This window comes from Hipposideros armiger, unplaced genomic scaffold (genome assembly GCF_001890085.2).
Source record: "Hipposideros armiger isolate ML-2016 unplaced genomic scaffold, ASM189008v1 scaffold_551, whole genome shotgun sequence".
Classification (NCBI taxonomy): domain Eukaryota; kingdom Metazoa; phylum Chordata; class Mammalia; order Chiroptera; family Hipposideridae; genus Hipposideros; species Hipposideros armiger.
The window spans coordinates 691,375-712,900 of record NW_017731901.1 but is presented as its reverse complement, the minus strand read 5'-3'; the positions used below and the strand labels follow the sequence as shown (position 1 = coordinate 712,900).

The 21,526-nt window shown below is 43.2% G+C and overlaps 1 protein-coding gene across 7 annotated transcripts in view; it reads right to left on the bottom strand.

Annotated features, from left to right (window-relative positions):
- The window catches only part of PFKFB1 (6-phosphofructo-2-kinase/fructose-2,6-biphosphatase 1), a 57,553-nt gene that overhangs the window by 5,991 nt on the left and 30,036 nt on the right, over positions 1-21,526 (bottom strand). For all 7 annotated transcript variants that reach the window (XR_002126947.1, XM_019669255.1, XM_019669256.1 and 4 more), the window contains 4 exons: positions 19,744-19,865; positions 15,553-15,760; positions 12,643-12,789; positions 8,607-8,711 (listed from right to left, as the gene is read on the bottom strand). Coding sequence is in view for 6 of the 7 variants with exons in the window: in XM_019669255.1 (XP_019524800.1) it covers positions 8,607-8,711; positions 12,643-12,789; positions 15,553-15,760; positions 19,744-19,865 (582 nt within the window). In the remaining variant the exon portion in view is untranslated. The remainder of the gene's footprint in view (positions 1-8,606; positions 8,712-12,642; positions 12,790-15,552; positions 15,761-19,743; positions 19,866-21,526) is intronic.

Genomic DNA, 21,526 nt, shown 5'->3' with positions numbered 1-21,526 from the left:
TATATATATATATATATATATATATAATTATAGTTGACATTCAATATTATCCAGCTTCAGCTTCAGGTATACAGTGCAGTGGTCAGGCAGAGGGGTAATAGATTGGGGAAGGGGGATTATCACTTTGTGAGGGGTGTAAATGTCTAGCTATTACATTATTTTATATGCCTGAAACTAATAAAAAAAGTATATTCATTAAAATTAAAAACTCAATGGCTGAAGTAAACAGCAGTTAAATAAAACTTAAGAAATAGGGATTTGAAAGATAGAGCTGAAGAAATTACTCAAAATGCAGCAAAGAAATTGAAAATAAGAAAACGTTAGGAAACATAAAGGATAGAGACAAAGCTAACATAAATCTAATAGTATTTCTAGAAGAAGATAATAGAGATAATGTGAGAGATGAATAGTTAAAGATATAATGTCTAAGAGTTTTCTAAAATTGATGACTATTCCAATCCTCAGATTCAGGTGTCCAACTAATCTCAAGTAAGATAAAAGAAAATAAATTAATATTTAGACATATCAGAGTGGAACTTAAAAGCAATAAGATACAAAGATCTTAAAAACAGCCAGCAAGAAAAGAAATATCAATTAGACTTATGGGAGATTTTTTAGCTACACTAGAAGTCGGAAGACAGTAGTGGGGGTTGGGGGAGCTGTGTAATGTCTTCAAAATGCTGACAGAAAACAACCATCAACTTAGAGTTTTACACCCAAAGTATCATCTTATGACTGAGCCCCCCCCCCAAAGACATTTTTAAATAAAAAAGGTGAGTTTACTACCAACAGATCCTCCCTAAAGAAATTTCTAAAGGAAGATGGAAATTGAACCCATAAGGAAAAGTTGAGATGCAGGGAGAAAAATTGATCAAAGGAATTGGTAAAATGTGGTTAAATCTAAATAAACACTGATTGTATACAATAAGTTTCATAATAACAATAAGAATTCATTTGGGGATTAAGACACAAGGTTGGACTAATATACAAAGCAATAATAAACATGTAAGTTAGGAGAGGGAGAGGGAGTGGCCAAACGTTTTAAAGTTCTTATTTTGGCTTACACAGAAGGTGGAAATGTAGATTTTAGATTTTATTAACCATGCATATTGAAATGTTAAGTCTAACCTCTAAAAGAATAGAAACAGATTATGTAACTCAAATATAGATGTAAAAACTCTACCAATTCTGAAGAAGGGAGGAAAAAGAGAAAAACATAAACTAAACAGAGAGAGATCAAAACAAGAGAATAAAAATAAACTGAAATAAATCAGTAATTACAATAAAAGTTAATGTACCAAACGTACCACTTAAAAAACATATTTTCGGGCCGGCCAAGTGGCTCATTTGGTTAAGAGCTTGCTCAAGAGTGCGAGCTCTGAGCAACAGCGGTTTGAGTCCTGGCCTGAGCTGAGCAGCTGCTGAGCTGCCAACAGGTGGCAGGATGGCTCAGCTAATAAAAAAAAAACCCCACAAAAAAAACCCCCCAAAAAACCAAAACATACTTTGTTTGTATAAAAAATAACAAAAGCCAACTATATACTGTTTATAACAGACAGAAAATAAAAATACAAAGAGAAGTTGAAAGTAAATGAGTAGATAAACATGATCTAGGCAAATACTAACCAGAACATATCTTATGTAGCTATATTAATATTAAATAAAATACACTTTTAGGCAAAACACATTATGAAGGAAAAAAAGCTTTGCTCACTATGTAATAATAAAATGTACAATTCACTAAGAGGATATAATTGCTTTAAATGTCTATGCCTCTAATAACATAGCCTCAAAATATATGAAGGAAAATAAGGGCAAACTCAGATTGACTTTATAATGTCATTTCTGAGGATGAAGATAAAAATGTGAAAATGCTTTGTAACACAGGATATCTACTGTTTTATTTTCCCTGATGGTCAGATTTTTCTGATAATTGTTCCCCAGGAATTTGTATCAGATGTGGAGTATCACTAATACTCTAAAATGTAGAACTGGCTAAATGGAGGCTGGGTTGAAAGCAATGAGGTTCACCTCCTATGGGGATAGAGAAATGATGATCTGGTTCATGTGGTGGCAAAGAAGTTGGTTAAACTATTCGCCATTGTCCCTCAGGCTCCAACCCCCTGCCCAGAGAGGCTGGAGCTGTAGGCAACTTGACAATGAAACGTCAGAAAATTAGATTATGTTGAACTATTTCAAGTTCCTTTAGTGAAAGGATACCAGAGACAAAGTCTAGGATAAAGTGAGTGCTCCTGAAAGCAGACAGGAAATAAAGCAGGTAAATATGTAGTTTTTAAAAAAGAGGAAGCAGGATGTCCGGTCAAGATGGCAGAATAGATAAACACTGTGCTTTCCTCCTCTCAGGACCACATCAAAATTGCAACTAAACTACAGAACAACCACCATTGAAAACAGCCTGAAGTCTAGCTGAACAGAAGTCCTACAACTAAGGACATACAGAAGAAGCCAACTCGAGACTGGTAGGAGGAGTGGAGATGAGGAATGGACTGGTCCCACCCTCATATATGGCAGTTAAAAATTAGTAGGTATACCTCAGCTGCAGAGGTCTCCTGGAGGAGCAAGGGTCCCAGCCCCACACTAGGCTCCCCAGCCCAGGATTCCAGTGTCAGGAAGAGAAGTCCTCATAGCTTCTGGCTGTGAAAACCAGTGGAGATTGGGGCTGAGTAAGATGGAGGGCTGCCGGAATCACAGGTGTTCCTCTTCAAGGGCCTGCACATGAACTTATTTGCTGGTGGACTCACTTGCTGTGAGCTCCAGCGCTGAGGCAGCAGCTTGAAAGGTGCCAAGAACATACAGGGAGGAATTTAATTGTCTAGTTTCAGGGCAAGGACTTAAGAGGCAGCTTTCTCCTAGACAGAAGTGCTGCAGAAGTCATTATTTTCTTGTTGAGCCCTGCCACCTCCCGGCATGTAGATGCAGGAGGCCACCATATCTGAGATTCCATCAACCTGGCTCACACTGTTCATCCCACCCAGGTGATTCCCTGAGACCCCACTCCACTCAACATGGAGACCCACCCAAACTGCTTCCAGTGGCTTTTTCTTACCAATAATCTGTCTTGGCTCATGCTGCAGACTTTCATAAAATCTCTCACAGGTCCACAAAACCCAAACAAGCAGCACCTGGTCTCTGCATGCCCCATACCTCTTGCTCAGCCCCTCAAGCCTAGCACTAGTGGCAGCTGGCGACGATTCAAGGTTGGCTTCCTCCAGGCACCTTCAAGCCAAGAGCAGGTGGCTGAAAATTGTGGATTCCTTTGTGACTTATGTCAGGTGGCCACAGGCAGGGAACAGGCTGAAGCTGAACTTGGCCTGTGGAGGGGACACTCCCAGGAGGCCCCAGGGCTGTCACACCTTGGGGGCTGGCTTCAGATACAGCTGGAGCACCACCAAGCTGCATCTGCAGGCAACACACCCAAAGGGCAGACTAGGCAGGCACCAGAGCCCTGCTAAAGTGAATACTGCTTTGTAGGGTCAGTCCCTGCACAACAGTTCCTCCACTGTAGTCAACAGTCTGTCCTAGCAATTAATCAGTCTGAGACTCAATCCCTCCCTTTGACTTGCAAAAAGAAACCAAGAGTCAACTACAACAGGAGGGTACACACAACCCACACAAGGGACATACCTGGAGCACATTGCTCAGGTGACCAGGGAGACTGTGCCACTGGGCCCCACTGGACACCTACTACATAAGGCCACTCTACCAAGGTCAGGAGACATAGCAGTGGTACCTAATACATACGAACAAATACAGGGAGGCAGCCAAAATGGTGAGACAAAGAAAAATGCTCCAAATGAAAGAACAGAACAAAGCTCCAAGGAAAAACACCCCAAAAAACAACAACAACAAAAACTAAACGTGATAAAGACAAGCAATCTACCAGATGCAGAGTTCAAAACACTGGTTATAAGGATGCTCAATGAACTTAGTGGAAGAGGAGATAAACTTGGTGAGAACTTCAACATAGAAATAGGAAACATAAAAATGGAGATAGAAAATATAAAAAAGAAGCAATCAAAAATAAAGAATACAATAACTAAAATGAAAAATACATTAGAGGGAATGAAGAGTACATTAGATGAAGCAGAGGATCAACTTAGCCATTTAGAAGGTAGCAGAAAGCACCCAATCAGAAGAGCAAAAAGAAAAAAGAATCCAAAAAAAATGAAGATGGTTTAAGGGGCCTCTAGGACAACATCAAGCATACCAACATTTGCATCATTGGGGTACCAGAAGGAGAGAAGAGAGATAGCAAGGAATTGAAAACTATTTGAAGGAATAATGACAGGAAACTTCCCTAACCTGGAGATGGAAATTGACATAGAAACCCAGGAAGTGCAGAGGGTCCCGAGCAAGATGAACCCAAACAGGCCCACATGAGGACACACTATAATTAAAATGGCAAAGAATAAAGACAAAGAGAGAATCCTAAGAGTAGCAAGAGAAAGGCAACTAGTTACTGACAAGGGAGCTTCAATAAGATTGCCAGCTGATTTCTCAACAGGAACTTTGCAGGCCAGAAGGGATTAGTATGAAATATGTATTCAAAATGATGAAAAGCAAGGACCTACAACCAAAATCACTCTACCCAGCAAAGTAATCATTTGGAATTGAAGGACAGATAAAGAGTTTCCCAGACAAGGAAAAGCTAAAGGAGTTTATCACCACCAAACTGTATGACAAGGAATGTTAGAGGGACTTCTTTAGGAAGGAGAAGAAAAAGAGATGAAAAATATGAATAATGGTGATGTCAGAAACATGGTGGCATGAGAGGTGCTCTTTGATCTCTCCCCTTGAAGATACAGCAAGTTGAACAGCTATAATTCAACAAAGGATTCCCGATGCAACACACAAACAGGTCTGAGAGATCAGCTCATTGAAAAATCTGAAGGTGGGTGAATTGGGGTGAACAGGGGAGAAGGGAAGGGAAAAGTGCAGAGATGGGTGCCACAGGATGCAGCCTGGAGCTCACTGTGGTCCCGGGAGAAGGGAGGATTCAGATTGCAGCTGCACTCTCTGTGGCCCCAGCAATTCTGCCTGAGAAATCAGCATATAATATGGCTGAACTCAGCAATGAGGGCAAAGACCAATTACAAAAGTATGACAACTGCAGTCTAACAGCCTTCACGGCCAGGCAGAAAGCAGCCGCCTCCTCCTACCCTCCTAGAGCTCACCTCCCCCACATCTTCTCACTGTTAGCAACAGGCTCCAGAAAAAAAAAAAACAGTAGCAGTATCAGATTAAAGAGTAGTATATCTACATCCCTGAGACTGGAGAGACAATTCCTGAGCAGAGACACACTCTGAGGCTAATTCCAGTGACAAAGGAGAAAATATAGGGGCTAGGCAGCTGTGGTCTGGCACTTGTCATTACTCAGAGAAGCACAAAGCCACAAATGCATCAGCTGCTTTTCCCAGCCCAACCCAGACCTGCCCTCTGTGGCTGATCCCAGCAGAGGCACACAGATACACACATCTGGCTGCAGGGGCAGTAGTGGGATTTCAGGGGCTCAGAACCCCATTGCCCACCACATCCTCCCACAGGGGTGGTGTGCTGAGACTGAGGTGACCTGGTCACAGAGGAGAAGCCCACCTCTCCAGGAAATTTCCCGCTGTCCGAGAAGGCAGAACAGGGTAAGAGAAAATAAAATGCTCCAGCACAATCTACTAGAAAGCAAAAGAAACACGACTTCATTCCAACCTGCTGCAGAATTCACTCCCATAGATGCTCAGGAAGAGAAATAATCCATTAATTGCTATGAATAACCAAGGTAAAAAGGCAGCTCAGAAAGAAAATGAAAGATCTCCAGAAAATAAACTTGAAGACATATAAATATGTGACTTAAATGACAGAGAATTCAAGATTGCAGTTCTGAAAAAACTCAACGAGATGCAAGAAAACTCAGGTAGGCAGTTTGATGAACTCAGTAATAAAATCAATGAACTAAATGAATACTTTTTCAAAGAGATAAAAATTTTTAAAAAGAACCAAATAGAAATTCTGGAACTGAAGAACTCCATAATAGAGATGAAGAATGATATAGCTAGCTTAGAAAATAGAGCTGACCAGATGGAGGAAAGAATTAGTAATGTCAAAGATAGAAATCTGGAAATGACGCAGATAGAAGAAGAGACTTGAGAATTAAAAGCAATGGAAAACTCTATAAGAACTATCTGACTCCATCAGAAAGAGCAATATAAGAATAATGGAATAAAGAGGCAACCAACCGAGTGGGAGAAGATATTTGCAAACAATGCCTCCAATAAGGGGCTAATATCCAAAATATATAAGGAACTCATACAACTCAATGACAAAAAGACAAACAATCCAATTAAAAAATGGACAGAGGACCTGAATAGGCATTCTCCAGAGAGGACATACAGATGGCCAATAGACATATGAAAAAATGTTCAACATCACTAATCATGAGAGAGATGAAAATAAAAACCACAATGAGATATCACCTCACACCAGTCAGAATGGCTATCATCAACAATACAAATAATAACAAGTGTTGGAGAGGCTGTGGAGAAAAAGGAACCCTCATACACTTGGTGGGAATGCAGATTGGTGCAGCCACTATGGAAGGCATTGTGGAAGTTCCTCAAAAAATTAAGAATAGAATTACCACATGATCCAGCAATCCCTCTCCTGGGTGTATACCCCAAAAATCTGAAAACTTTTATCCATAAAGATATACTATGTGCTCTGATGTTCATTGCAGCTTTATTTATGGTGGCCAAGACATGGAAACAACCAAAGTCTCCTTCAATAGATGATTGGATAAAGAAGATGTGGTACATATATACAATACAATACTATACTGCCATAAGAAAAGATGAAATATTGCCATTTGTGGCAACATGGATGGATTTGACATTATTGTGCTAAGGGAAATTAAGTCAGACAGAAAAAGTCAAGAACCATATGATTTCACTGATATATGGGATACAAAACTGAAAGCAACAAAGGAACAAGACAAACAAAGAAACAAAAACTAATAGACACAGACAACAGTTTAGTGGTTACCAGAGGGTATGGGGGAAGGGGGTAATAGAAGAGGGAAAGGGGGCTCAAATATATGGTGATGAAAAGAGAACTCTGGGTGGTGAACACACAATGCAATATATAGATGATGTATTATAGAAATGTACACTTGAAACCTACATAATTTTACTAACCAATGTCACCCCAATCAATTTAATAAAAATTAAAAAATATGAATAACAAAATTGCAATAATTATATATGTATCAATAAATACTTTTAATGTAAATGGATTAAATGCTCCAATTAAAACTTTAATTCATTTACATTTAAAGTAATTGTTGATAGACTAGTTGGGGAGATCACTGCATAAATTATACAAATGTCTAACCACTATGCTATACACCTGAAACTAATATAACATAGTATTGAATGTCACCTGTAACTGAAAAAACATGTAAAAAGATAAATAAAGTAAGGATCCATTTAACTTATAGGGGAAAAAAAAGATAAGGTGGCTGAATATATATATAAGAAAGCAATACCCTTACACATGCTTCTTACAAGAGACTCACTTCAGATTGAAAGACACACACAGACTGAAAGTAAAGGGATGGAAAAGATCTTTCATAAAAATGGAAAAGAAAATGAAAAGCTAGAGTAGCAACATTTACATGTGACAAAATAGACTTTAAATCAAAGTCTATAACAAGAGACAAAGAAGAATCCAGTAATCCCACTTCTGGATGTTTATCGGAAGAAATGCAAAACACTACTTCGAAGGGACATGTGCATCCATATGTTCATTGGAGAATTATTTACAATGGCCAAGATATGGAGGCAACCTGGGTGTCCATCAGTGGATGAATGGATAAAGAAGAGGTGGTGCATATGTATAATAGAATATTAGTCAGCCATAAAGAAATGAAATATTGCCATCTGCAACAACATGGATGGACCTAGAGTGTATTGTGCTGAGTGGAGTATGTTAGACAGAGAAAGACAGATGCAATGTTGTATTGCTTATATGTGGAATCTAAAGAACAATATAAACAAACAAAGAAAGCAGAAATAAGCTCATCGATATAGAGAACATTTTGATGGTGCTACCTGGAGTTTGGGGGGGTTGAAAATGGGGAAGGTTTTAAGAAGTACAAATTTATAGTTATAAAATAGTCATAGGGGTGTAAAGTATAGTATAAGGAATATAGTCAATAATATTGTAATAACTAAGTATGGTGTCCAGGGATTACCAGATTTATCAGGGTGATCATTTTGTAATTATATAAATGTCTAATCACTATGTGGTACACCTAAAACTAATATAATACTGTACTGAAACTAATATAATATTGTATTGAAAAATATAATACTGTAATTGAAAAATAAAACAATTATTTTTAAAAAGGAAGCTGTTGCCTATAGCAAAAATCTGGGACAGCCAAGGGCCAGTTAATCATGTGCTTTGTGGGATGGCAGTTGCTGCAAAATGTGCTTTATCCTGTTTCTAAAGCTATCTAGGAAACTGTGGAATTCTGGCAGTTCGAATGGAGATACTGGAGAGGAGTTCTAGGAGTCAGTCCACACTTCAAACTTTACCTCTCCTTTGGGATATCGGTAGCGATATTTATCTTGGTCCCGCAGTGCAAATTCTTCAGGGTAGTGTTCCTGGATTTCTTCATAGGTCATCTCCTCACAGACACCCTGAGGAAAATTGTTTGGTGACAAAAGTATTCACAAGGCAAATCCACACAGCCTTTACCATAGTTTTGAGACCAATGATTGTAGAAAAGTAGCATCTGCATTTCTGTGAACACAGCTCTAGGTTTGTGCCTGTTGTCTGAGTGTGTGTGTGTGTGTGTGTGTGTGTGTACGCGCACATGCATGCATGCATGACACAAGGTGTGTGGATGTACAGATGTGAGAGTGAGGGATTGTGTATAAGTGTGTTCAGGATGAGTGTATGATGGGTATCTGTCGTGTTTCTATATGATTGTCCTGATAGGTTTGTAGGTATACATTGTACATATATATGTATTTTTATAAATATATGGGCTGAAGGATTTTGTGATTGTGTTTGTATGTGTGTGTGCAGCATGCCTATGATGTGTACCTGTGGTATGCTTAGGGACTTATACTATGTATTTGTTTGTTTTTTGTTTGTCTCATAATATGTAGTGTGCTTGGGTGAGTACGTGTTTGTACAGGGTGTCTGAGCATCTGAGAATATACCTACGTGAGTGTTTCTGTGGTCTGTCTTTCCATGTTTGTCTCAGTGTGTCTGTGGCATGTGTGTCTGTCTGAGTGTTTATGTCCCTGATTATGTCTCTGGTGTATATGTGTGAATATCTGTGTGCCTGTTTGAGGTTTGTGTGAATTTGTGCTAATATGCTTGAGGCTATGTGTATGTATCCATGATATGCGTCTGTGTCCATGTGATGTAGATATATGCAAAGACTGCTTATGTGTCAATGGTGACTGTGATTGTGTCCATATGTAGCTCTAGGTGTATCTGTGAGTGTGTATGTGCATGTGTGTATGGTGTGGGTGTGATCAGATGTGTCTGAGAGGGAGCCTGTGTCTGACTAGTGGGTCCATGTATCTATGAAGTGCATGTCTGTGACTGTAAGCATACTTGTGGTGGGTGTCTGTGACTATGCATGCAAGTACACATGTGCGTGCACATCCACAGCAGGGTTATCTCATTTCATAGCGTTTCTCATCCCTCCTGCCCCTACCTCTGCTCCAGGATCTCTGGTAGATAAAGAAACAGGTATCCACAGACATTTTAGAAGGCAAGAATTAGTAAATTCCTAATGGTTTCAGAGTGGGTCTGGGAGAGATGCACTCTTCTCACCCAAAGAAGGAATTGGGAGCTCAGAGAATGTTCCTCAGGAACACATGAGAGCTCCAAGTCCACTGAGAAATCCATGGAAGTGAGGTGGCTGTTGGTGAGGGAAGGAAGCGGTGTTGGGTTTATAAGGTTTCCTTCTGGTTGTGTGGATTCCAATTAGATCCTCCTGTAGGGGAAGCAGCCAACTCTGGTTGTTGTCTTTTGAGCCATCTACCAGGCTTGCCTTATGGGTGAGGTTCACCTCTGCCCCGGCCCACAAATAGCTCTGCATTGTCAAACGTCTCCAACTGACACTGCCCATGGGAAAAAGTGCACCATACTGGATGCACAAGGTCCTTCCAGATTGGCTTTCACTTTCTATTCTGAGGCATGCTGGGAACCTGTCGCCTGTGGAAATTGTCACTGACTCCTTATTGACGTAAGGCAAATTGCCTAACCTCTCTGAATTTTATTTTCCTCATCTGCAAAATGAGGCGAATTACAACTACCCTACAAGTGTGTTTTGAATATTAGCGATAACATATGTAAAAAACCAACTAATACAGGATGTACAAGGTACATTTTAAAGACTCAGTCAATGGAACTAATTATTAATATATTATTGCCATGGAAAACAAACCAAAAACTTAGGCATCGTTTTAAATTCTTGTTTCTTCCTCTCCCCCCTCCCTCATAACCAATTGCTGAGGTTCTACCTCCTAAATTTCTCTCAACTCCATTTCTTTTTCCTCCCTCTTAGTCCCCCCTGCTACAACCTTAGCAGCTCTGCACATACAATACCCTCTTTGCTCATGCTGCTCTCCTTGCCTGACACACCATTCCTGATCCTCTCTACCTTGCTCACTATTAACCCTCCGGGTTAATACTGGCATCACTTTCTTCCTCCAGGTAGATCCTGGCTGGGTCAGATATCCTGCCCTGACATCTGTGCAGCCACAGTCTAACTTGTCAGAGCCAGTATCACACATGCTGTTTTGTATTCCTTGTTTATTCTTTGGTCTACACTGTTTAGCCTGAAAACTCAGTGAAGACAGGAACCAATTTCTGACTCCAGCACCACCCCAGTGGTGAAACAAAGTAAGTATCCAACAAATGTTTATATCATGCATGTGCCAGAAACAAACCATAACTGAACGCTCATGAAGAGCTTACATATTTACGTGCATGTATTTTATAGCAAATTTATGTGATGTGTAGAACAATGCTATATATATCTCTCTTCTAAGTATGTGTCTCTGTACATCTATAGTTAAGCACATATATATGTATGTATACACACATATACTTGTCTGTATTTATAGAAGTATATCTAATAGGCAATCACATTAACTTACCTGCATGCAAGTTATCGACACCTGTGGTGAAGCTTTTATTTTGAGATCTAACAACCATAACCTGTGTGCTGCTACATGATGTTAGTATATCTATAGTGCAGGTGAGACAATGGAGAAGAAGCTATGTCTTCTCAACGAGCTCATGGGAAAACCTGACCCTGAAGAGAGATTGCCATTACACAAGGGTCAGAGGAAATAGTCCTCAAGTCCTTCTTCATTGCATTTGCAATGCCGCTACTTGGGCCCATCACACCCGCATCTCTTGCCTGGACTAATGCAGCCATCTCCATCCTGGCCCACATGCTCATTCTGGCCCTCTTCTTACCTAGTCTTCAAACACGGCCAGAGGGATTTTTTGTTAAAAAAAGAAAACGTGAATCACATTCAAGCCACTCCTCCTTGACTTAGATGGCATCCCACTTTTAGGGCAGCATCCAAATCCCTCAATATGATATAAAGTCCTGAGCTGCCTTCCTTTCCAACCTGATCTCCAGACCTCACAATCACTCTTCCAGCCTCTCTGCCATTCTCTCCATAGTTCTCTGAACAAGCCATTCTTTTTTCACCTCTAGGCCTTCACATGAGCTGTTCCCTGTCCCTGAAATTAAATTTATTCTCTCTTGGGCCAGCCGAGTGGCGCGATGGTTAAGAACTGGCTTGTGGACGCCAGAGGGCCCCGGTTCGGATCCCACATATGAAGGCCAGTGACACTGCCCTCCACAGCTAAGATGCTGAACAACAACAGCTCAACCTGGAGCTGGGCTGCTGTGAGTCGCCGGCGACGGCATAGGCTGCAGCCCCTGTGGCAGTGGGTTGCCATGGGCTACTGTGTGTAGCCAGCAGCCAGCGTGAGCGGCCAGCAGCCACAGTGAGCAGCCATTTAGAAGCCGGTGACTGATCTGCCTCGCCCCGGAAGAGCGCAATGATGGTGCCAACTTGGGCCAGTGAAGCAACGTCCTCCACAACTAGACTGAAGAACAAAACGGCAGCAACTTGTCTGTTCCCCTTCCCTCAATTCCCCAATAAAAACCTTTAAAAAAATTGATTCTCTCTCTCCCAGCCCATTTTGCCTGCTTCTTGTCTCACCTCTAGCTTTGTCTAGGAAGCTTTTCTTGTAAATCTCCCACCACCAAGTCTTGTCAGGAGCGCCTTCACCTTCTGAGCCTCCATAGTCCCTTGTACTTCCCCTCTCACAAGCTTTGTCACATGAGATGCAATGTCTTATTTACTGTCTGCTTTTGGGCTCCATGAGGGCAGATAACTTGTCTGTTCTGGCCTTCTCTGTATCCCCAACACACAGAATAGTATCTGGCGCATGGCTGGTTGTCGAGAAACGTTTGTTGAATTAATTAGGTTACCCATAGGAGCCAGAGCAGAGGTAATCCAGGATTTAAGCCCAGAGTGAAGTCCCACCACCCACCAGAAGCTCCATCCCCCTACATCTCACCGCATCAATCTCGTTCAGGGCCTTCCACTGCTCATAGGGGACCCCCAGGGCCTCAGCTGTCTGGATAGTCCTCTTCATGTGGCTGGTCCACACCTTCAGGGAGCTGATGCTCTGGGACTGAATGAAGTTGGCCAGGGCATAAGCATACTGGAAAGTGTGTGGGGGTGTGCAGAGGAGGAGAGAAGGGGAGAAAGAGAGACATGAAAGTAGACAGGGTAGCCATGAGAACAAGCTCAGATCTGTCACAAACAGTGAAATGATGATGAACAAGCAAGAGCACAGAGTTTAAATGTTTCCAATTTATAAAAACGGCATACTTTGGCTCACGTGACTAAGGATGAAGGGAATAGAAAAGATTATGTGTGTTTATAGGTACATATGTGTATACATGTGTGTGTTTGTTCACTGATGTTTGCTCACTGAATTCCCTACTTGGTTATTCATTCATTCAAACAGCCTACCTCTAACATTTGTGGAGACTGGGACATGAGTACATATGGAGGCACTCCACCCACAGTCCATCTCTCTTCTCTTCCTGCCTCCATCTTGTACTCGTGGGTGCCTTGAGTACATGTTTGTGGATAATTCAGTCACATGACCAGGTCCTGTCCACACCATAGCTTCACTGATCCCCATGACCTACAAGAAGTGAACCTTTGGCTACCCCTTCACCCAGGGGTGAACACTCCTGTGATGTGACCCACTCTCAGGTGGACAGGCTCTGAGATAAGTTCATGCAAGCACTACAAACAGAATCTGGACCACAAGGGCAGGAATTTCTAGGGTTCTGGGTACTCATAGTGCAGTCTAGAAGTGGTGGGTGGGATTTTGGGGACAATTATCTTTGACACTTTGAATTGTCATTGCTTGAGCAGGGGTACTAGTATCCAGGCTCTAAGGTCATTCAAATACGTAGTGAGTGTGTGTGGCCCTGTGCTGGGTAATAGGGTTTCCTACTCTCAAGACACGGCCAGTCCACTGGGGGAAACAATGACAGCACTAAGAGGAACCACAAAGGGCTGTGGGAGCCCAGACGAGCAAGTGATTCACTCTTCTTCTGCGTATAGGCATGTTATTGGTCATGGGTGGTGTGTGAGGAACAGATGCATAGACACAGGCACACATTTATACATATAAATATGGGCATTGTGTACACACATTCTAATTAAGGATTGTGAGCAGCAGTCAGTGTGCTCTGGTGGAAGGAGCCCTTGCCTGGGAGGTAAACTCCAGCTCCCTTACACAGTCCCCGTGTGCCCTGGAACGCGTCCCTGCCCCTCTCGGGCCTTGTATCTCATGTCTGTAGGATGCGAACAGCATTAGCTCACCCAGCCTGGTCTCCGAGTGGCTGATTAGATAGTGGATGGGGAGCACCTGGAGCACTCCCTGGCACACAGTAGGTGAGAGCTGCTGTGACTGATGTGGGTGACAGTCAATGGGAAAGTGATTTAGAAACCCTTCACAGTGCACTGTGCCCATGAGCTTGAAGGTTGGGGCCAGGGGGATGTGTGTACATGCACGTGTTTCTGTGGAGGGAGGCACACCATGTGGAGACGGCCACCTGTCCTAACTGGGTGCTGAGCTGTGTGGGCAGGGCCGTGGCCGTCCCCTACCAAGAGAGCCCTGGCTGCAGGTGCTGCCATGACACGGGGATGATGCCTCCGGGGGCCTCTGGCTCTGCTCTGAGGAGCAAGAGAGCTGGGGGTCAAAGGTCAGAGTCCGCCTCAATGGGAGGCTGCCCGTCTGAAGGCAACAGAAAACAGAGTCATGAGGAAGGGCTTTCTGGTGAGGTGTCTTGCGTAGGACACCACCACCTTTACAAGGACGGGACGCTGAGGGGCTGGTAAGAAGGCCTGGTTTTCAGCCCTGGCTCTGGCTGTGTGACCTGGGGCCGCTCTCCACTCCTGTCTGGGCCGCGGCTTCCTCATCCATAAACTGGCCGTGGTAATGCCCACCCCACAGAGCTGCTGTGAAGAGTAAATAAGGCCCACGTGGAAGCAGATGGCACCATGCCTGTGCACAACTGTCCAATAAATCAGGACGCCCCCCCTCCTGCGTCACACTTCCCGCTTGTCCCGTCACCAACTGATCCCCTAGCAAGAACCTGTGCTGACAAACCCAGGCCCAGGGCAGAACACTGGGGAAAATGTGTCCTTTGATTGAGCCAGCACCCGTAATGTGCAGGTCACTATGCTTGGCTGGAGAGAAGAGACTCATGCCATAGAGTCGGAGATGGGCCAGTATTGGGAGAAACGGAGGCTGGGGCTTGGTGAGCTGCCCGGGGGCAGGAGAGGACAGGGGAGGGCTTCCTGGGTCAGACCATGGAGCAGCAGCTGCAACCTGGGTGTGGGTGTGGGAAGGAGGGCAGGAAAGAAGTAGTAACTAGTAGGGGACAAGTGCTGATACTGTGATGACCTGCAGTATAGTGGTGGCGAAATATAGCATCAGCCCTGAGTAAAGGAGAAAATGGGTTCAAGCGTGGGTCACTTCAGTGTACCCTTGCAAGTCTTGCAAGTGATTGTCATCAGCTGACAGACGAGGGCAGCCTAGGTGGGGACACTGCGCAAGTGAACACACAGAGTTGTGAGAAACACGAGGGGACCAGTCAGGCAGGAATGTAGGGTGCTCATTGTAATGGGGCTGAAGGAGCAGCCAGATCTGAGCAGGCCTGGAGGGCCAGGATCAAGCTCTCAGACTTGCAGATGCTGTGGGCACATGAAGGCCATTCAAGATGGGTCAAGACTGAGTTGCTGACAGAGTGAAAGCATGGAAGTGACCAGAACCTGCTTCGACCTTGTCACTGCATCCCCCCTCCCCCATTCTCCAGGCCCAGGCAGTGGTCACCCCACCCATCCACGGCCCAGCTGGCTCAGCTCGGCCAATGCCTCAGGGTGCATGGGCCCGCCCTACCTGCTTGCCCCGAACTGAGAGGCCGGAGTCACCTCCGATGCGGCCTCTGAGGTTGAGTTCACTCTCACCGTGGCGGCACAGGTAGATAGCGCGGGGTGTGACGTGGATGTTCATGAGGTAGTAGACTGTGCGGCTCTGGATGTGGTCCTGCACTCGGTTCACCATATAACGCGTGCCCACGTCGAAGATCTTGATGTAGGACAGGTGGCTGGGCCAGCCCAAGCAAGAGCAAGGGCAGCTCAGGGGCTGATGGTAGAAAGGCTAATCCCAAGAGAAAGCCCCAACCACACCCTGCCTTCAAGCCTCCTCCAGAACCCAGCTCTCATACCTTTCCTCTAACAAGATGCCATGCCTTGCCCTGTATTGGGTATCTGTTCTAGAGACTTGGCTCCTAGCCACCTTCAGGAGCTCACTACCCACTACCATCTCCTTCTGTCACCTTTCATCTGTCTCAGCTTGAGCCAAGTTGTCTTTTCACCTTCACTTATCACATTCCAGGCATCTGGGGTTCTCTTGTCTGTGGTTCACACTCCTGACATACTCAGAGAAGCAGTAACCCTCTGTGCCACTGGGTGACGCCAACATGTCACTGGCAGCTCCTGACATGTCCACTCCCTCATCCTTTCAAATCATGAGGTGAGCTCTGCCTCTCTGTTCTTTGAACCTCTGCTATGATATATTGTGCTTGACACTCTACAGGCTGCTGCCAGATTGTATCTGCGTGCACTTGTATCTGTGTGTGTGTATGTGTATTTCCCTTTCCTCACTCAGAATGGGGGCGGAGGGGTGGTTTGGGTTCTTTCCCTATCTTCTATGCAGTCAACAAACATACCCTTGTCTATTCTAAGCATTGTGCTCTGGGTGAGACTCAGCATTTGCCCTTTGGGAATTAGGCCAGTCTTGAACATAAAAATGCATGATCAATGCTCAACACCTATTCCACAAATAGTCACTCACCCTAAGGTGTGCCAAGTACTGGGCTGTGGGGATACAGAGGTTGTTCATAATATCAGTGGAGAACTTCTGGTCCTTGCTTCAAGCCCCCTTTTCATTCCCTCGTTTCTGTTCTCTGTGATGAACTAATAACTATACACAGAGTGATAATCAAATTATTCAACAACCTGTCTGCAGAGGAGCTCAAAATGGGGACACTGACTTATCAGAAGACTTATCATGGAGCAAGACTATGGAGGCACCTGCTGTGTCAAGCATTAATTCTTTAATTGTTTGATTGTCAGCAGTTCAGGGTGATCCCTGGAAAGAGGTGGGGGAGGCTGGGACAATGGGGTGACATACCAGCAACCCTATGTGCACAGTAACAAAACCAAGTGGATGAAAATAGCTGCACTAACCCAAGGCAGGTACGGCAGTGGCTAATGGGTTTGCTTTTAGAAAGCCTCTCTGATCTTCCTAAAGAAGGCCTTTCTATCTGCACCATGCTCATCATGCGATCCCTATCACTTGTGTCCAATAGTTTCCAAAGGGCACTCCTTTGCTGAACATTTGGGGGGTTTCTGGCAGGCACTGAGGACTTCAAAGTGTATAAATCCTCATAACCATCCTGAGAAGCAGAGATTATTATCTCTGTTTTACAGGTGAGGAAACTGACACAGAGAGAGGGAGTGATTTGCCTAAGGTCAACCTGTCCAAGGACTCTCAGAGCTTAGGGGTAGAAAATATCTGATGTAGCCTTGTTGCCTGCTTACTATTTGTTTCTGACACTAGGTTCTTGGTGGCTTTAAGAGATCTTCCAAATTCCTCAGCTTAGTCTGACATTCTAGGTACCTTCCTACACTGGCCTCACTTGGCCTCACCTCACTGTCCCATGTCCATGTTCATAACTTCTCTAGCCTTCATGTTTTTGCTAGGATAGTCTCTGTACTCCTGTACTCTTATTAAAGTTTAACTAGTCCATTACAAAATGTTGTTCTCTTTGCTTGAAAAGGTGTTCCTTGTCTGATTTCCAAAGTTGAGCTCCATGCATCCATTCTTCAACAGTCAGTACATTCACTCTCTCTAGGAAGGCTTCTTTGAGCCCAGGATCATGTGAAGTCATTTAGAAGTGTTTTATACTAAAAGTATTATAGTAGCTAATGCCCAACCCCATCATGTATATTTTAAAATAAAAAAAATTATAAACTATATTACTGTATAATAAGAGAAGGTGGTTCTACTAAATTCTGGTTTTATTTATTTTTTTCCATTTTGACTACCTTGATGCTGGAAATATAAAATATTAAAAGCTTTCAAAATCATTTTTTCTTATTTTTGGTAGCCTCTGCTTTGCTGTTGCCCTAAACAAATCTAGTCTACCTACTTGGTAAGTCTGTTTTTCTAGACCTTTTCCTCCAAGCTGGGCTGGGTCCCCTCCTCTGTGTTCCTCCAGCCCACTCGTTTTACCATCCCTACAATTATGATCAACTGCTCATTGTCTTCCCCAACCAAGTGGTCATTCTATCAGAGCAGGGACAGCCCTTCCCTCTTTGGCTTCCTAGGGTACAGCTTAGGGCTGGGCCTTGATGCATGGACTGTAAATATCTGTTGATGGAAAAATGATTTAATAAACCCAACCTTTAGAAACAGTCATTGTCAGGCCCAAACTGATTCATCGAGCATTAACTGAACACCTGCAGGAATCTAGGTCAAAGTTTAGGGGCTTTCTATTATTATTATTATTATTATTATTATTTTATTCTTTTTAGCTGAGCCATCTGTTGGCAGCTCAGCAGCGGCTCAGCTCAGGTCAGGAATTGAACTGGCGATCCTGTTGCTCAGAGCTCACACTCTTGAGCGAGCTCTTAACCAACTGAGCCACTCACCCAGCCCTGCAGTTAGGGGCTTTCTAAATGCCATTATTTCATCTCAGCTCCCCTCCTTCAAACTTCTTTCATTGTATGCTGCCAGGCCCTATGGTGCTTTTGTGGAAAATTGAAACAGTTACACTCCAGCACACATGCCTTGGTGAGAAAAGCAAGTGTATCCTTGACCTGAATGTCCTTACATAATGAAAAATCTTCATAATTGTACATAAGGTCCTGCCCCTTGCACTGTCTAAGCCTCATGTCATACTTTTTATGATACAGGGATGTGGGAGGGGAAGAACCAGGCTGGAAGTTTGAAGATAAGGGTTTGAGTGTATATTCTGTTACTGATTCATTGTGTGGCCTCAGGCAAGCCCTTGACCTGCTCTGGGTGTCAGTTTCCCTATCTAAGGAATAGGACAGTAACAATGCTCATCTCTTAGTACTTCAGTTGGACAAAGCAGGGAGGATGTTCTTTAAACTTCTTGGGGCAGTAATGACTGTTTGAAACCTCTTACCCTTCTCACTTGGGTTCCAAAGAGTCTGAGTGACTCTGAAATTATTTTCTCAGCACAACCCATTTTTAGGAGAGTAGGGCGTTGGGAATACCCTGTGTCTAAAACTTACATCTTTCCTGTACTGCCAGCTAGCACCTCTCCTATCTTTAGTTGGTATTATGAATGAAAGTTTCAAATTTTTCATGTCTTCCCATATTTCAAGGCACTATGAAAGCTATCTGAAGATAGAACCCACCCCTCTTGCCCTTATTTACACCCCCTATGTACACCACAGCCCAAAGGGTCCAAATACTTATTGATTGAAGAGGCACATGGACATTGTGAGAAGAGACATGCCTCGGAGATAGAATATGTGGTTAGAATCTTAGCTCTACCATTGACTTATGGTGGGAGCTTGGGCAAGTGGTTTTAGCTCTCTAAGACTCAATTTCCTGTTCTTGGAAATGTATGATCACAGAACCTATTTCAGCCTCATTTACAGGGATGCTGAGAAGATTCAATGGAAGAAGTGAACATATTTGGAAACTGAAGTATCATCCATGTGTGAAGAATACTTTTGAAAAAATAATAGCAACAACCACAGGAAAGAGGCATTTTTTTCCCCAGAGATCATGCCCCTGATCTGTCCATATTGCGCAGGAAAGCACTACTTCTATCCTCTTGTGAACACCCTACACATCAAGAAATCATGACCTCATTGATAATTAGTGCTAGGAGGGCCCTTGAAGACAGATCATCAAGTTCAGCTAGATCCCTGATGTTACAGATAGAGAAGCTGAGGCCCAGAGAGGGAGGAAATTTCACCAGGTCCTATAGGACATCAAAACAGAGCTAAGGATCCAGACCTGGACTTTGGGGTTGTGGGCCCTTACCTGTCCAGTTCATCATCCAAGGGTTGGTAGTTGACCTCATAGCATTCAATTCTTTTTAAAAAATCTTCCAGAACATTTTCTCGGTCACAGTCTATGTAATCAGGGCTGCTGAGTTTCACTTGCTGGGAGAAGGGAGAAGGATAGAGGGGCCATGTGAGACAGAGACTCTGACAGTGCCCTTGGAAAAGGCCTTTAGAGATGATTTAGTACAGCATCCCTCAAAGTAAAGATGGCAAAACTGAGACTTGGAAAAAGGGTCTTGCCCAAGTTTATAAAATGAGTCAATTGAAGAAAATCTGCACTGTGTGATTCCTTATTACTTATCTCTGGCCCAACAAGGTATGTTACAGTATATTCAGTTCTAGAGCACACTCTGTTTAAGAACATTTATAAGAGGTCTAGAAATTGTGATGTGATAAATGGTTGAAGAACAGGAAAGCTTGACCAAGGGTCATAATGGCTTACATGTATTGATTATTTACTGGGAGAACATGGTATGTTGGCTTTAGATTTCTGAAGGTCTGGTATCTCCAGTTTCCCCAATATCTACCTTCTTCACCCATATTCCCCATCTTGGTGAATGGCACTATCATCCACTCAGTTAGCTGAGCCTAAAAGGAATCTGAGAGTCATTCTAGATGGGTCTCTTTCTATAATTTCGCACCTCTCGGCAGACACCAAATTTTCTCCACTGTGTCTTCTAAATATCTCTCCAATTGGCCTTCATTTTCCCTTGCCTGGATGCTCATTATAGCTTTGTGACTGACTGCTCTGTCTACAATCATGTTGGTTCTGATATATTCCCCATACTTGTAGCCATAATGATATTTCTAAGATGCATACCTAACCATGGAATTCACTTGCTTAAAGCCTTTAACGATTTCCTTATGTCCTTTAGGACAAAGTATGAAATAGTTTAGCGGGTGACTCATGGCTTGTCATGATTGAGCCCCGAATAATTTCTTCACTCTCATCTCCCATTGCTCCCCTATTCTTCCACCCACTTTGCTTTAGCTAACTTAAGCTACTTATAGATCCCTGGCGATGACATACTTAGTATATGCTATTCCCTTATTTTCTATTGTTCACCTGCCACATTTGTATACATTCTTCAAGATGCAGGTCAGCTATTACCTTCACCGAAAAACCTTTCCTGATACAGCCTACCCCTCCCATGCAATGTTACATCCTCAACACTGTGTTTCTACAGCCTCCTTTGTTCCTTCATCTTAGCACTGATCTCACAGAGCTGTGCCTATAAACTTGTCAGTTTCTCTCTCTAGGCTGTGTGCTCAAGGGCAAGACCCTCCTCTACCCATTTCTATGTCTCTAATACCCAAAAAGGCCCAGCACAGGTGTATGGATTCATTTTCTGTTGAATCAATACATGGATGAATATACGATGGATGGATGAAGAGGAAAGAGAGGGATTGGACACATTCTGTGCCCCAAGAGGCAAAAATAGGACCAATGAGTGGAAATGACAAAGAGGAAGATGTCAGCTTGATTGGGCTGCATTTGATGAAGGCAATGAGCCTCTTGTCACTGCAGATATGAAAAGAAAATCCAGACAAGCATTTAGCTGAGATTTCAGTATCTGATGAAGGGTTAAAGGAGATGACTTTTAAGACCTTTTCTGTCCATGAGCTCCAGTAATTTGATTAAATAAGGAACAATAAAATGTGGTAAGTGATCTAGTTCTAGACCACATACCTAGAACCTAAGAGCAGTGATAGCTCTGATATGAATTGTGGAGCAGAATAATGAGCTTTTGAGGCAGATA